The sequence below is a fragment of the Trachemys scripta genome, chromosome 11 (assembly GCF_013100865.1).
Source record: "Trachemys scripta elegans isolate TJP31775 chromosome 11, CAS_Tse_1.0, whole genome shotgun sequence".
Classification (NCBI taxonomy): Eukaryota; Metazoa; Chordata; order Testudines; family Emydidae; genus Trachemys; species Trachemys scripta.
This window is the reverse complement of record NC_048308.1, coordinates 49,662,550-49,679,492: the sequence shown is the minus strand read 5'-3', so window position 1 is coordinate 49,679,492 and position 16,943 is coordinate 49,662,550. Positions and strand designations below refer to the sequence as shown.

Below are 16,943 nucleotides of genomic sequence, written 5' to 3'. Positions count from 1 at the left end.
GCAAAAAGTCTGATTTAGATACCTTACAACAAAAGTATCTGGGAGCTTCAGGAAACTTAGTAATGGAGGGTTAGTCAGCAGATTATAGAACACACCATGATTAAGTACACATCTAGAAATAATTTTTGAATTGTGAGTCTGTCCTTACTTATAACACATCAAGCTTGTTGAAAGACAACTTATGCTAGACATGCTGAATGATTTTCAGACTACTTTATACAGTACACATGGGTCCAAAATAATTTAAAAAGTACTAATATTGAAAAACCTACTGGTTACATAATGATGAGATTCCTGATTGATTTCATTGTAAGTAGAAAGTAACTATTGTCTTCTTGATCCCCAATTTAAAGGCCTAAACTAACAAGGGTGATTCAGTTTTCAGAAAACTGTCTCATGCTGATTAAGGAAATCACTTAAAAGCTTATGTAATGCATTCAGACAGTCAGTTCCAAAAAAAAAAAAAAAAAAAAAAAAAAAGAATAAAATATTAATCATCAAGTTAAAAACCTGGCAAATCCAAAACATTTCTGGTGTACTTTTAATAATTTGAGTACCATGCTAATTAATTTGGTAAGGAAAACAAAGGTTACAATACTAAAAAGGCACATACACCCCAAGTCTAGAACAATATGGTCCAGAGAAATGCCTGGTGTTTTTAACTCCCTTCAAAATGAACCTAATCCCTCCTTTAGAGCCAAATAGGATGAAGTTAGCTTTTTATTTTCTGTGTGTTACTAAATCATTTGGTTTTTGCGATGGACGTCTATATAGCATTGGCAATTTCAAGCTACTTTAAAACCGAACCCTAGTAAGAAATCTGTTTGGATTAGAACTAGTTAAGTGTTTCAAGAGAGACTGTCCATGTGAAATATAAATCAAAAATCAAATACATTATCTTGCTTTAGCCACTGGCATCTCTGGACACAAGATCTACAGTAACAATTTACATCAAAGTTTTCTACTCATGCTCACCTCTAGCAAACTAAGCTTTAGAGCATGGATATTTTATGGGATGTAATTCATCCAAACAAAAAAGGAAAGATATTTTATTCATTACCCACATCCCCCTCTCCCCTTTGGGGAGTCAGATACATATACTCTGACTCTCCCATCTAGCTGTTTAAAATAGCCACAAATAGATTCTGTGACCCCATTCCACTGTTACACAATCCTGATGTACAAAGGAAGCTCTATTGCAGAAGGCACATGAAGAGACCTGCTCTGTCTTGGCTGGTCTTGTCTTGTGAGGACTGTTCCATTTTGTGTCAGTTAACTATTCTATTGGAACATATCTGGCATTGTTTCTCAGATCAGAACAACTGTGCATTGCTCCTCCTTGAAGAGTCACAATCAAATCATAACCTTTATATAACCAGATGGTCAGCGCCTATATAAAGAGCTTTCAAACGCACTGGGATTGTGTAAAAGGAAAAGATTTTAGTATCATAGCCTATCCAAAAAACTGGCAGAGTCTAATAAAACTGTGGTGAACAAACCATCCCTCCCTCCCCGAAGTGATTTACTCCACAAAAGTAACCATCTTTGCTAACTTAAACTGGAGCTTCAGGTGCAAAAGGGAAGCAAGATTGGTCCTGGTACTCATTTCTGGAGCTTTTTAGCCAGTTGCCACTTTGTAACAGCTCCATATCTTTAAAATTGATATTTTCAGGTCACTAGTCTCATCACCCAGCTGGCCAATTTAGAATGGCTGCTATTTGACAGATGAGGTAATTTTATACTGGGAAAAATTCTTTGCCAGAGCAGAGTTCAGCCCATCGTTTTGAAACAGACATGGCCTGAGTATTTGAGTGTTAAAACTACAGTCACTGAATTGAGACAGAAAAGTGATTGATGAGGCTCTTAAGCTTCTTTATATCTATTAAATGCAAAAAGTCAACATGTTTGAAAGACAACAGTTAAGAAGGGTGGATTTATGCTTGTATTAACTTTTTTAAATCTCTAGCTACCAAGGAAAATGTTCTGGAACATCCTGTCTCTGTTAAAGTTTTCAATGGCTTTCTGAACTTATAATTTAGGCTACTGAATGCTCTACTGTAACCTGACAAGAATTGAAGACAGGTTACATTAACTCATGTCCTTGCATGTTTGGAGAATTAACACATGCAGCATTGCATTTACACCTCATAGGCACTCATTTGGCAGGCAGCGTTGACACTTCTAGCAATTTAAGAGTTAATCCAACCCCTTATTTTCATATAACCGTGCATATGTGAATAAACAAGGCTTATAGTTTCCAAACTCTTTCATTAGGAAATAAGTGTAAAATAAACTCCTCTCATTTTCTGGCTTAAGAAGATGCCGGGCTTGGAGCAGCTCTCACCAACTTATATACACTGATAGCAATGAAATTGTAGCATGGTTAAAATTACAATCAATAGATGCAGTTTGCACAGAAATCTCTCCACGCCATACGGTGGTCTTGAATTCTTATCTAGAAATTCAATAGAAATTTCTAATTTTATGTTAATTAAATATTTAATCTTCTTTAAAATTAACTTATCCACCATTACATACAAGTATTTCATTTACTTTGATTTGACAATCAGAGACCAATAAATGAAACAGTTTTACATAGAGAACGTCAGGCATCACAAATGTCAAATCCCACCCTAGATAATAAACAGCACAAGTTTGCCATATTTTACTCTATCAGTTCTGCTAAGTATATAATTCTACAGAAAAGTCATTAGGCATTGAAAACACTGTTAGAGCATATAGTGATAAGATACTTATCAAATCAACAATTTTGAAATATTACATTAAAATGCTCTCATGTGATGTATATAATTTAAAAAAAAAACATTTGGAAACCAGAAGCACTAGATCAAAACAGAAGATTCATTAACACCACAACTTGTAGTGACTCATCGGATGTTGCTCACTTTAAATGGGAGAGTCAAGTAATCTAGGTCTCAGATTAGAACCACCTCAAAAATGGTAATATGGTGTGGGGGGGTGATCTTTCTGTGAACTGTGTTGCATGCTATAGTAAATTAAGAGTATAAATGGTAGAAAGTAAATCTGAATTATAGTAATCTAATACTGTATGCTTTCAGTAACACAGCTAAGGTCTTTTTTAAAAAAATATTAATTTTCATCTGACAGTAGGACTCAAAATGATGCTTCTGCACAGATCACACATCATTAATATCTCTAATTTAAAATAACGGCCCTGTAAGCAATTGACTTGAATAAAAAGTAAAACTAAAAGGCTTGCCTTGTCTTGAAAGCACATACAGGGCTTTGTTGAAACCCTAAGTTCCTGTCAGGTTACAATAGCCTAAACTATAAATCACAGAACGCCACAGAAAAACAATTGCAGAAAATTTTAACAGACAGGACGTTCCAGAACATTTTCTTTGGCGGCTAGGGCATTTAAAAAAAAAAAGTTAGCAGAAGCATAAATCCATTCTTTTTAACTGCTGTCTTTCAACCATGTAGATTTTTGCATTTAATAGATATAAAGAAGCTTAAGAACCCCAGCAACCAAGCAGCATGCGCAGGTGTGTATTCAACCCATGCTTCTGTCTCTTTGTTTAGTTATAGGGTGTGTTGATCTCAAGCAGATCTGTTTGGATCAACAAACAGAACAGTGTGCAGATCAAATGCAGAACCAACCTCCTGACGTCAAACCTTCTCCATGACAACCACTGTAAAAATTTATGAGACCATAAAGTCTTTTGGGATATTTATAGTCAGAAGCAAAGAGCTACTGGACTTTCTCTTAATCACAGCTCAGATGGCAACATGAATAATTAAATGGCTCGCTTTAAACTACAAGATCATAACTGCATCATCTTACCTTGAAGTACTTCCATAGGGAGAACAGTCCAGGCATTTTCCAAATAGGAGATATAAATGTAGCGAGCTGTATTACAGGCAAGGCCAATATAGAGCACTCTAAAAGGAGGAAGGGGAAAAAACAGTCATAGAGGTTTGCAGTTTCCATGTCTTGTATGGTACCATAAATACACCTGATTGCTTTCTAAATCCTAATAAGAAAGCGAAATGCAGTGCAAGGAAGTGTGTGCTCACACAACAATTTCTTACTCAAAAATCTTTCTTTACAAAGATCCCACACCCAAACGCAACCTCTTCCTGCTCTTCAGGCATGCAGTTAAACTTGTTCCAAGTTAAAAATAAAAATGTGATTGATTAAATTTAAACAAAACCTCAGGAGAATTCTTTTCAAACCACTAATGGAAAACAAATTAATCCTAAGTAGAGGGAGGTTTCTGTCTAGGGTTAACAGACCCTCTGACTAGGTACACCTCTACCTCGATATAACGCTGTCCTCGGGGAGCCAAAAAAATCTTACCGCATTATAGGTGAAACCGCGTTATATTGAACTTGCTTTGATGCACCGGAGTGCGCAGCCCCGCCCCCCCCACGGAGCACTGCTTTACCCCGTTATAGCCGAATTCGTGTTATATTGGGTAGCATTATATCGAGGTAGAGGTGTAGTGTCTATTTTAATTTTATGCAATGTCCTATTGCATTATATTTTAGAGAGAATATGGTTTCCATCACACCTGACACCAGCCTTTTTAAATGCCTCAATGATTCAGACATCATGATGTCCTGTAATTAGTAACAGAGCCGTACAGTTTAAGATGAGTATAGATCCATATTATTATAGGAATTTATTTCATCCATGCTGATGTAAAGTTAGCATTACACGAGTTGCATCCAGTTCACTACTTCTCTGAAATATGCACTCTTCCACAAAAAACAATAAATACTACATGTAGTGACAACATTACTGTTGTCACCGGTCTTGTTTTCAACAGGACAATCCAGTTTGGAAGCAAGAGGTTAAGAGTCAGGTTTTAAAATAACTGTTGACCAGAAAGCTCAAGCCTAGTTTTCCCAGTTGATTTTCTCATCTCACACTTTAACCAAACGTTTTCTCTCCTTTCCTGACTTCAGGCTTCAACCCAATTGTTTCTTCCTCACCAAGCTAAACTGTCATTACTAGAAGCAACCTTTGTTGTACATTATATTTTTCCTGTGGCTCTAAAAAGGAAATATTCTAGTAGGCGGAGATAAATCATCTCTTTTCCAGGACCAGGGAAAGAGGTAGATTTGGATAACAGACTAAATTAGTTTAAATTAGTGACAAGTCACTTTCCCTTGTTGTCTATCACTGACTGGAAATGCAATCTCTAAAATCAGAAAGGAAGAGGAGCATGACTAAACCGCCGTACCGTTCACCCATACATACAGGGGTAACATTAATTTCCTCCCTGGTTTGAATTTGACAGGTACAAGGTTCACCTAACTTTACAATAACCTTTTCTGATTTAAAAAAAAAAATAGGTTATTTTTGGCTCTTGATTTCAACCACTCTTTTAGCACCCTGCTTATTACATCTCCCTACAGGGCAAAGATGAGACTGCAGTATTTTCTGATCTGCACTCAGGTGTTTTGTAAAATATCTTATTATTCAACTTGCAGGTTTCTAGTGGACCTGTTCCAAGTGGGAGCGACTGCAGAACATTCAAGGTGGACCCACAGATGTTAATAAAAAACAAAAAACAACAACAACAAAAAAAAACCTAATCTTCGAATGATGCACTGCACCTCTTAAATAACCAGGGTACGAGGGCTACTCAGGATTGACCCACAGGAAAATTCAAAAGGAAAGGCTGGCCTGGGGGTTAAGGCACAGGCCTGAGTCTCTGAATATCAGGGCTTTATTTCTTCCACAGCCTCGAACTCACCATGCACTCTTAGCAAAGTAATTTAATTGTCATTTAATTCAATTTACCATGCTCCCATGATGTTCAGTCTTTCTGGCTTCCACTCAGACAAATGCCACAGCATGTACTATGCTCTTGATATCATTACCCAAACATAACTACACTGGAGCCAGCCTACTGGGATCAGGTAAGCCTGTGTTTTCTGCAATAATGCCCAGATTTGCAAAGTTTGTAATATTTTATACCTTATAGTAATTCATGTATTTTTGCAGAAAGTCTTACCAGAAACCCCAACAGGCCGGCTCCAGACTCTCTGCTTCCACAGGTGTGGCAGGAGGTTGGAGGGGGTCCATAGCCGATGTGTGTTGCCAGGATAGTGACACTGGATCACCACTTAGAGCAGAAAACGGGGAGCAATGGCAAGGCCGGATATTAACAGGCAAAGAGGGTAGGGAGATTAAATCTGTAGTGAACAAGAGCTATAACAAATTTGTTCCTTTCATCCATTCATCTCTACCATCTTTCTGTTCAACAACTTCACTTCTTTTCCCTGATTGACTCTTGTGCATACAATTTCTTGCCAACTTTCTCCCAAAGAGAAAAGTGGCCCTATTCAGGAAGCACACTTTTCATATCCCTCCCTCCTCACCAGTTTCTCTTCCTTTCTGCCAGCCTCCATTAGCTCAGAAGCAAAAAATCAAGTAAGGAATACGGACAGAGTTCTCCTGTTTACTTGTCTTTCAGAATGTTCAGCTAGATATTTATAAATCGAACCCAAAATGATCACATTTGAGTGTCAAAAGTTTAAGCACTTAATTAAAAGTGGCCTGATTTTTAGAAGGGCTGAGCCATTGAATTCAGGAGCTAGTAAGTACTTAGGGAGCCCTCATCATAACCTCTGAGCAACTGCTTGTTTGATTTTTCTCATCTTTCCATGATCTTTCATATCTTAGGACACAGCTCCTTAGCAGAGCTGGGCAAATATTGGATTTTTCTGTTCACTGACAGTTATGAAAAAATTAACCAAAATTGAAAAATTTCAAACTGGAAAAAAATCCATTTTGGGCAGTAGTAAAAGGCTAGATTTACAAAAATACACAGAGGAGCCACTGCCCTCCTTATAAAACTTTTAGTCCAGTGGTTAGGACACTCATCTGGGATGTGGGAGACCCACGTTCAATTGCTCTCTCTGCCTGATGTGGAGCAGGGACTTGACTTGAGACCTCCCACATCCTAGGTGAGGACCCTAACCACAAGTCTATAGAGTCATTCTCATGCTCTTTCCCTGGCCCAATGACTATTCATTGTCATTCACAGTGACAATTTATAGTACACCACCACCACCTCCTCCTGTCATTTTATGAATAGCATCTAAGGCCTGGGGGTGGGGAAGAGATGGGGATCAAAACTATTTGGCAAATTTCTGTCAAATTTACTAATAGTTTCTGGTCAACTAAAATTGCATTTTTCAGTGAATAAACTGTACACATGAAATTTTTTGCCCAACTCTAGTCATCACCCAACTGCTCCCCAGGAGAACAATGGGTGCTAAACAATTTTGAAAATCTGTCCACTTAATTTAGGTGTCTAAATGAGAGCTATTTTGAAAATCTGGCCCTGATGCTTTAAACTTCCTACCCTCCATATGACATGCAGACAAAATAGCTAAGTGCCAGCATAGAAAAACTAGGAAGCAACTGGAAGAGTAGGCTTATGCCCAGAATAGAGCAGTGGTATTCAGAACTGTCTGAGTTAGCAACCAAGAAAGAAGTGCTCATTGCCAGAGAGAGCAATTATCTCAATTTGAAGAAATTTGGACCCCTTCTCTAGATACATTTAGACATAAAATATTGAGATGGTTCAAAGAATGCCAGACCTTCATTCCACTTAACCTCTTTTTCCCTACCCCCTCCTCTCCCTATTAATGTAGATCATCTCCTAGCTTTTTACTTTTAACCCCACCCTGACATGTTATGTCTATGTGTTATTGTCTTTGCATTATACACATTGACTGGTATGACTGGTTTATTTTATTTTACTTTATTTTAAGGTTACTCCACCTATTAATAAAATGAGTAGCATTAGCTTTCAACTACACTAATGCATTAGGGATGTTTAATGTATCTTATGGAAAACAGGGATAACCAGACGAGACTAAGGCCTGGTCCCCACTTAGTCCGGACTTCGGACTAAGGTACGCAAATTCAGCTACGTTAATAACGTAGCTGAATTCGAAGTACCTTAGTCCGAACTTACCGCGGTCCAGACGCGGCCGGAAGTCTCCCCCCGTCGACGCCGCGTACTCCTCTCGGTGAGCTGGAGTACCGGCGCCGACTGTGAGCACTTCCGGTATCGATCCGGGATCGATTTATCGCGTCTTAACCAGACGCGATAATCGATCCCAGAACATCGATGGCGTGCCGCCAGACCAGCCGGTAAGTGAAGACTAGGCCTAAGGCTGTATGTTGTACATCTGTATAATTTTTTAATGGCCCAAAACAGAATGTGAACAATTTTGGCATATACAGGGTTAAGTGTCTCCAGAAACTGTGCTGTAAGGTCTCATATAATAGTGGGCGGGGAAAGGTTCCTCCCACTCCACACCCAGCCCGAAGACTTCCTAGGTCTGTTGTGAAAGAAATGACTATGACTTTTCTGTTACGGTGTGGAAAGGTCACAGCAGAAGTTTTTATCTTCCTTTAACTCCTATTACTAGCAAAGAAGTACGCTGATGTCTATGTATTCTTCCTCCCATTCTAAAGAATAGAAGTTCTTGCTGTAATTTTTCTGATAGCTTAGTACTAATACCTTCACTATCCCTTCTGCCTGAGTTTTTGGAGACAGGCACAGGCTTGATTCTTGTAATCACAAGCTCTGATACAGATAAATAGGGGGGGGAAATGTATTGGCACTTTTCACAGTAAGCTGTGCTTAGGTAGATCTGGGAGCTAGCTGAGCAAACACTTGTCTCCTCTCAGCTACTCACACAACTGTCATCCACCAGTATCCTGAAACTGCTGATTCCAGCATTCCAGGCTCAAACCCCTATGTGAGCTCTGAGTAGATCTGGGAGGGTAACTGATTTTTTGATTTGATGGAGGTTTTGAAAAATCAAAAATAATTGATTTGGGTTGAACTGAATCTTGAAAAAGTTCATTTTGGATTTGTTTCTGAGTTGGGATTCAACCCTGGGTTTCCCTCTATCACAGGTGAGTGTCCAAACCACTGGGTTAAAGACTACAAGAGGGGGGCAGTGGTGGCATCACCATCTCCATCTGCCTCCTCCTCTGTGACTGGCCGAAACTATTCATGACAAATTTGCATATAGTTTTAGGTCCACCGGAGCTGCATTTTTCAGCAAATAAACTATTCATCTGAAAAATGTTGCCCAACTGTAGCTCTGAGACACACAGCAGGTTCACATATCACTGTACTATACTCCAATTATGTTGTAAACATTTTAGAGATTACCATAGCGCTTTGTGCACAATTCAATGCCAGCATACTTACAAGGGGAGATAGATTCAATGTTTGTAATGGCTCAGCCATTCCCAGTCCTTATTCAAACCGGAGTTGATTGTGTCTAGTTTGCATATCAATTCTAGCTCAGCAGTCTCTCGTTGGAGTCTGTTTTTGAAGTTTTTCTGTTGTAATATAGCCACCCGCAGGTCTGTCACTGAATGACCAGACAGGTTAAAGTGTTCTCCCACTGGTTTTTGAGTATTTTGATTCCTGATGTCAGATTTGTGTCCATTAATTCTTTTGCGTAGAGTCTGGGACTGGGAATGGCTGAGCCATTACAAACATTGATTCTATCTCCCCTTGTAAGTATGCTCACACTTCTTATCAAACTGTCTGTACTGGGCTATCTTGATTATCACTTCAAAAGTTTTTTTTTCTCTTAATTAATTGGCCTCTCAGAGTTGGTAAGACAACTCCCACCTGTTTATGCTCTCTGTATGTGTGTATATATATATCTCCTCAATATATGTTCCATTCTATATGCATCCGAAGAAGTGGGCTGTAGTCCACGAAAGCTTATGCTCTAATAAATTTGTTAGTCTCTAAGGTGCCACAAGTACTCCTGTTCTTCTTTTAGCTACTGTTAGTATCTAAGCAATTTAGGCCGAGTGATGCAATACACTCTGCCCAATATCCATCTAAGTTTAGAAGAGATGGAATTTCTTTTTAAAAAGAAATCCTTAATATGGGAAATGTAGAGCAAAAGCAGCAAGGTCTACACCTCCATTCTTGTCCATTTTACCCTCTTACTTCCACAATCCTGCCATTTCTCTTTCCTACTTAAACCACACATGAAAGAAAAAGGACTAAACCTAAGTTTTTGTACTATAATCAAGCACATTTTGAAAACACCAGAAAATGGAAGTAACTTGATGTAGCCCTATGACTGACTGCGCTGACCACTTTGCTTGTATATTTTAGCTCCTCCTCCCCATACATGTTTTTAGAGGCTTTAAGGTCTTTAGGCAGGGAATTTCTTCCTATATATGTGCGTACAATATATAGCACATTGTACTGCAGTAGAACCCACAAAGAAAAATATTAAGAGGGGGAATTAGATCTCATGTTAAGAGTTTATCTTAACTCCCAAGGTTGCACGGGAGCATTATACTACAGAGCTTTATAATTAGTGTTGTATAAACTAACTCCTATTGATATCATGATTATAAACATCAAAGGTTAATGAAAAAAGCAGTGTTTAAAGGTACTCTAGGCAGCCAGGAGCTATGGAATTGTAGATTCCAAAGAATTTTGCATGTAGGAGATATAAGTCAAAACTGGCAGTCTCCTGTTCTGCGATTGCATCATACCCAGATTTAAAACCATTTTGACTATGGTCTGCTAATGACGGTTCTTTCCATGATTATTATACATTTCTCAATGTCACTGTGACCCTAAAAGAAAATTATGCATTTAACATGAATAAGTCCCAGGTCCAGATTATCTCCACAATTACATTGCATACACACAAACAGACAAGATTAATTATTATCTCTTGTTCATTTATATACCTTTATAGTCAATATACACATGTAAATTTCAGGGCTTCAGCTCCATCAAGGAGTACTTTCTGGTGACATCAGGTGCTACATATGTATCTCTTACCTAGGCCATGTCATTACCAAAACCTCCAGTATATAGAATTTAGCCATGGACTGTCAAATAAATAATTCTTGAATCTAATCTTTTATTTAAAAAGAAAGCTTTCCCTTCCATGATCACTCCTTCCACTTCCCTTTTCCATCCAAATGCATCTAGATCCAGTAATGAATATACTACATTCACACATCTGGCACAAGACCTCTTGTCAAAACATAGTGCCTCATAACTCCACCAGATTATTTATGTTTCTTTTTCCAACAGACACTAAATGTCAGAGGAGAAATACATATCTTTTTAGACTGCAATCCATCTAGTGCCTGTCACATAACAAAGCTAATATTCAATACACTTCATATGAGAGGAGGAAAGCAAAATTTAGTATGCCAAACAAGACATTTTCATGCTGCAGGTGTAGAAACTGTCTCAAGGTTTCAGCATGGTCTATGAAAATTAAAAGCATCTTTTGCTATTAAATTATACTCTTCTTTTTTCCTTTGCCTGCAAAGTGCCAGTAAATTTTGTCAAACTAATTATGTTTAAAATTTAAAGTTATGGAAGCTATTTATCCTTATTATGCAACCAGCTTAAATGGAAGAAAGATATGAAAATATGACAACTCCTGCTTCACCAATAAAAACAAGCGACGGGAAGGGAGAGAACATCTTGTGATCAGCACAGAAAAATGTATATTTGTTTGCTTAAAATAATGGATCTAGATTAATTAAAAGCCTAAAGACTACTTGGTATAAAATTTGATATCCCATGTGCCAGGCACAGTAACTTGAGAGATCACTTGAAACATACCTTTGAGGTCAAAAGAAACAACAGTGGGATCAACTCACCGAAAACAAACAGGACAGGATGCAGAAAAAAACCTGAATGACCCATATGGTTGAAAATGCACTGACATCTAGATAACAGATCCTCAGGTGTATTGGGAGAGGATATGGGAACAAGACTACATATACAGTTCTGTGAAAACATGCTTTGCCTCTGTTTAGGGGACCACCGTGAGATGTTATAATATTACAGACTTTAAGATAAAAAAGCCCAGAATAGATGGTTGTTCAAACAAATCATGGCGTTTTGAAGCAAAATCATTGAGGATGCACTTTAAAGTAATCCTTTCAAAGTTAAACTGCCAAATATCACTAAAGTGCTGAGGAAACATCTTGGGTGTTATGAATAAGTTATATTATATACATGTTTAAAATGAACATTTACTTCATCAGGCAGTCATATATCTGAGTGTACACAGGTCAGGACAGAGATCTTTAAAATAAGGGGCAAGAGTGGTTTTGGAGAAGTGTTGCCTCACTGTTTAAATCCACAGTAAAACAGAGTGCTGCAATTCAGAGACTGTAACCTAGTTCCATTCTCTAGAAAATGTATTCAAAGTATTTATATACATTTTTGTAATATAAAGTTATAGCACTGGAATATATTACAGATTCACTGTGTCACATTAGGAATTTGAAAGAGATTGGGGGGAAAGGATCACATTAAAAATAAGGCTTGCTAGAAAAAATTCATAGTAAACTTTCACCAGTTTCTAGCATTTTTTTTTTTTTAATATTGGGTAAATGCTACAGGGATCTTTATATTATCTCTTCTGTTTCTATTGCACTGGACTCCTAGCTTGCCTGATGTATCAGACAGACTACACTATTTCTGGATGTACGGTGTTCTAGCACCAACACAATATCACTCCCTGAAATACTTCTAAGGATGGCGCTGGCAAATACTGACATCTTCACAGATGGTGCTATCCAACAGTTAAGAGATAGGTGAGGTGGCCTAAATATCCCACTTATCTGCAGGACTGGGGGAGGGTATAAGCTCCAGGCAGAACCATTCTTGGTCCAGCTCAGCCAGGAAGAGCACAACTTAAAAGAAGTCTCATTTATAAGCAGCACAAATATAGTCAAAAAACAGATTCACAGGAAGAGACTCTTTAAAATAGAGAAACGTGAAGCTAACTCAATTTAATACTCTACACACTTAGCTCCACTAACACGTGCACAGTTCTTTAGTGATTATTGTCATTCGCTTACCTGATGTGACCAATCAGTTCAATCAACTTGTGGCTAAAGAAGTAGGCAGTCAGCTCAGACACGTGGCTCAAGACAGAACAGACTCCAAAGAGGGTGGTAGTCCCATTTAGGTCTTCCAAGTGCCAGTAGAGAAAGGTGAACACAAACCCATACCCAAACCCCATAAACCAAGCCACAAACAGCACAGACCCATACTGTATACTGCAAAGAAGCTTTATCAGGTCCCAAAAACTGAATGACTGAGACTGGCTTATGCTGCTGGGGGTGTCATCAGAGGATTCAGTGGAGGCATTTCCATCCACCTGTGGGATCTCTACTTCCTTCCTCTTGTTTTCATCTTCTTTGTAGTGGTTATAATGGAATCTGAACTGGGTGGCCACAATAAGCGCCATTGACATCAGTACACCAAAGACTATGAAAACAATCCTGTAGTTCTTGTACTCAGGAGCTTTGCACCCCAGACCTTCGATGATCACTTCTATACGGGTATAGTCTATACCAATTCCCACCGATAGCATGGCCAGTCCCCAGCCCAGAGAACCCCACATCCGTTGCAAGCCATAGCGGTCCCTGTGTTTGCCAAGGTATTGGAGAGTCACGGTGTCCACAATGGTAACAGATGAGGCACTGAAAAACTCTCCTATAATAACAACCAAGAGAATGAGTAGAAAGATAGCTTCTACTTCTTGATGATCATAAACCAGCATGACGTGGTCAGAAGATACTGGTTTTGTGGTGACAACAGGTGGTGGTGTAGGGTGGGTCATATTTCCTGGCAGTCCTGGGTTAGTGGTGGTATTCTTTAAAATAAAATTTGTATTGTTGTTATCCAAGGCAAGGTCTCCATTTCTGGTCTGAGCAGAAAATGGAAACAATTCCAAAGTTGGGGGACTGTTAGTTAACAGGTCCCGCTTCCCACGACCCTTCTGTAATGTAGCACTAGCTGTAGTTAGTAAAGAAGAAATGGTGGCATTTTGCGGCAGCGATGTTAAAAGGTGGCTGGCATTGGAAGGATGTGGTGGTGGAGGGACCTTTGGTACACATCTTAAGGTAGCTGGTCTAACAAATCCAATCCCCAGGTTAAATAAAATCCAACATAAAAGCGAAAAGAGAAGGACAACTTTCCCTTTTTTAAAGCGATCTGCCACCACTCCCCAGAAAGGAGCACTGCAGAATTCAATAAAGTACCTAATGCCCACCAGAAGTCCACTCTGACTAGCCGACATGCCCAGCTGCTTATAATACACAGGAAGCAATGGGTAAAGGGAGCCATATGCAGAATAAAAGAAAAAATAAAAGACCTTGGAGATCAGAAGATCATTGTTTATTTTGACACAGTGCCTTTCTAACCAGTCTAGCTCCTCATCTGGGACAGTGGTGGTCTCAGTTGAAGGGGTTTCATTTTGGGGCTGGAGATCTTGCTCTTTGGAAATTCCATTGAAAGGATCAGCAAGCACATACTTTCTCTTCTGCTCTTCTTCATCATCAGTTAAAATGGCAACTTTATCGTCAGCCGCCATAGCTCACCACAAGCATCCGATACTCAACACACTCTCCACAATGACTGCAGCTATCCTGTAGGGCAAATAAAATAGACTACGGTTAAAGCACAACACAGAGAATGAAGGGTGCAATCATGGAAGGTCAGGCACTAAGGAATAAAAGAAAGAGAGCCTCTTTTTATTACTTACATGCCTTGCCCATAAATACCTCAGGAGCGGAGGAAAGAAAAACATTGTATTCAACTGTTAATTCACTTTGATAACGATAGACAATATTGGCAATCATGAAAAAGTGGATTTAGTGACTGCCACTGCCACTACTATAGCAACTTATCTTCCAGTAGCAGTTCTGTAGCTCTTTGCAATAACCATCCTATACATTTATTACAGGAGAGATTTTCAAAGGCACAAATAGGAGCTAAACAACTAACTGCAATTTGTGCCTTTGAAATCTCCCCCTACAAATCATCTGCTTTCCTAAGAATCTAACTCCAGTATTTACCGTTTTGCTTAAATAACCGTAGGACAGGGAATGAGGTGACTCCGGGGACAAGTAATGAGTCATATCCATTCCACCTGGAGTCCCATTTTCAGAAACGCTGTGCATCTACAACTTCAGTTGAAGTCAGTGGGACTGTGGTTGCTCAGCACCTCTAGGAAAAAGAAAAGTAAGACCCCCTAGTTCCTAGTGGGCAGGTACCTACATCATACAAATCATCCTCACAAATAGGCTGGAAGCCTCAGTAGCAGGGGGCAAGGATTGAACAGACATGGGACTAAACTGATCTTTTTTCCCTTCCAATCAAGGTTCAGAAATACAGGAGGGACTGAGGAGAAATCATAATGCCACTGCAGGCCCCATACTTATTCTGTGGAGAAACAGTGGATTTCAGGAACGTCAGGCCTGTACCTTTTTACAAATCATAATTCATTTAAAAACCAATTTTAAAAGCCAGCAGGATTTAGATTTCAGTTTTAAGAGCATCTTTCATACTCAATAATAATTATTAATAATAGTAGAGTTAGCCATTAGTAATTTTCCTTACTGGGAACAAAAAATTGGTCTCCCACACAGAAGTGCAGTCCGTTAGTTCTTGGCTACCAGATTGGAGACATATTGCATTAATTTGAGATTTTGCAGTATTAATATTTGTGAGCATAACCTGGAAAAAATATTAGATTAGCAAACTATATAATGTAAATATGTTTCATTCTAAATAAATATTTCAGTGCATGTTTCTGGATAAGTCAAAAGATGCCACAAAACAATTTAACTTAAATGTTTAATAGATACTCTCTTGCCTGAAGCAATATATTTTTGTTTTTCACTCTGGATCAACTTACATTCCAAAGTAGAATTTTTTTAAGGACTAAGTTTTAATTATAGTGGTTTCAAGCTCTTTTGGATTGCTGATAAACTGTTCCACTGAAATTTATTAATGTCATAATATTTAAATTGTGAAATATAGAACAGGTTTCTCCAGTGATTCCTTTAATATTCTGTAAGGAACTTAACTTCCTAGTCTCTAAAAGCTAAGAAGCCCTCAGAAGATTCCAATCTCTAATATTTTAGAATCAAATTGGAAGCTTAGTTTTGCCTGCTTATGAACTCATTGTTGATTGAGATAAGCGGAGTTTATCCCTTTAAATAACTGATTATAGTTCAGAATTTTCTCCCAAACATTAAGGGCAATAACTGACAAGGGATGTAAGTTTAGAAGATTTCTTTCTGGCCTAATAGTATTCACAGGTATTATTCTAGTTCAGTGATGTTTATTAAGTTCTGTTCCATATTAAACCAATGTGCATTAGGTGTTGTTGTTTTTTTAATTAAGTACATCAGAAGTAGGAAGCCTGCCAAACTAATCAGTGGGGCCACCAAATGATCGAGGTGCTAAAGGAGCACTCAAGGAAGATAAGGCCATTATGGAGAAGCAAAACGAATTCTTTGCATCAGGCTTCATTAAAGAGGATGTAAGGGAAATTCCCATGCCCAAGCCATTCTTTTTAGGTGACAAATCTGAGGAACTGTTCCAAATTTAAGTGTCATTAGAGGCGGTTTTGGAACAAGTTGATAAATTAAACAGTAATAAGTTACCAGGATCACATGGTATTCACTCAAGAGTTCTGAAGAAACTCAAATATGAAATAGCAGAACTACTAAATGTGATATGTAACCATCATTTAAATCAGCCTCTGTACCAGGTGTCTAGAGGATAGCTAATATGCCACCAATTTTTTTAAAAAGGCTCAAGAGGCGATCCTGGCAATTACAGGCTGGTAAGCCTAACTTCAGTACTAGGCAAATTGGTTGAAACTATAGTAAAGAACAGAATTATCAGACACATAAATGAACACGATTTAGTTCATGAACGAAAGAGTCAACATGGCTTTTGTAAAGGGAAATCATGCCAATCTATTAAAATTCTTTGTGGGGGTCATTAAACATGTGAACAAGGGTGACTCAGTAAATATAATGTACTTGTATTTTCAATAAGTCTTTGACAAGGTGCCTCACCAAAAGCTCTTAAGCAAAG

At 38.4% G+C, this 16,943-nt stretch overlaps 1 protein-coding gene across 2 annotated transcripts in view; it reads right to left on the bottom strand.

The window, feature by feature from the left end:
• Positions 1-16,943, bottom strand: part of MFSD6 (major facilitator superfamily domain containing 6) — a 41,470-nt gene that overhangs the window by 14,456 nt on the left and 10,071 nt on the right. For both annotated transcript variants that reach the window (XM_034786017.1, XM_034786016.1), the window contains exons 2-3: positions 12,905-14,479; positions 3,827-3,924 (exon numbers count right to left, since the gene is read on the bottom strand). In XM_034786017.1, the coding sequence (XP_034641908.1) occupies positions 3,827-3,924; positions 12,905-14,424 (1,618 nt within the window). In that variant the 5' untranslated portion in view covers positions 14,425-14,479. The remainder of the gene's footprint in view (positions 1-3,826; positions 3,925-12,904; positions 14,480-16,943) is intronic.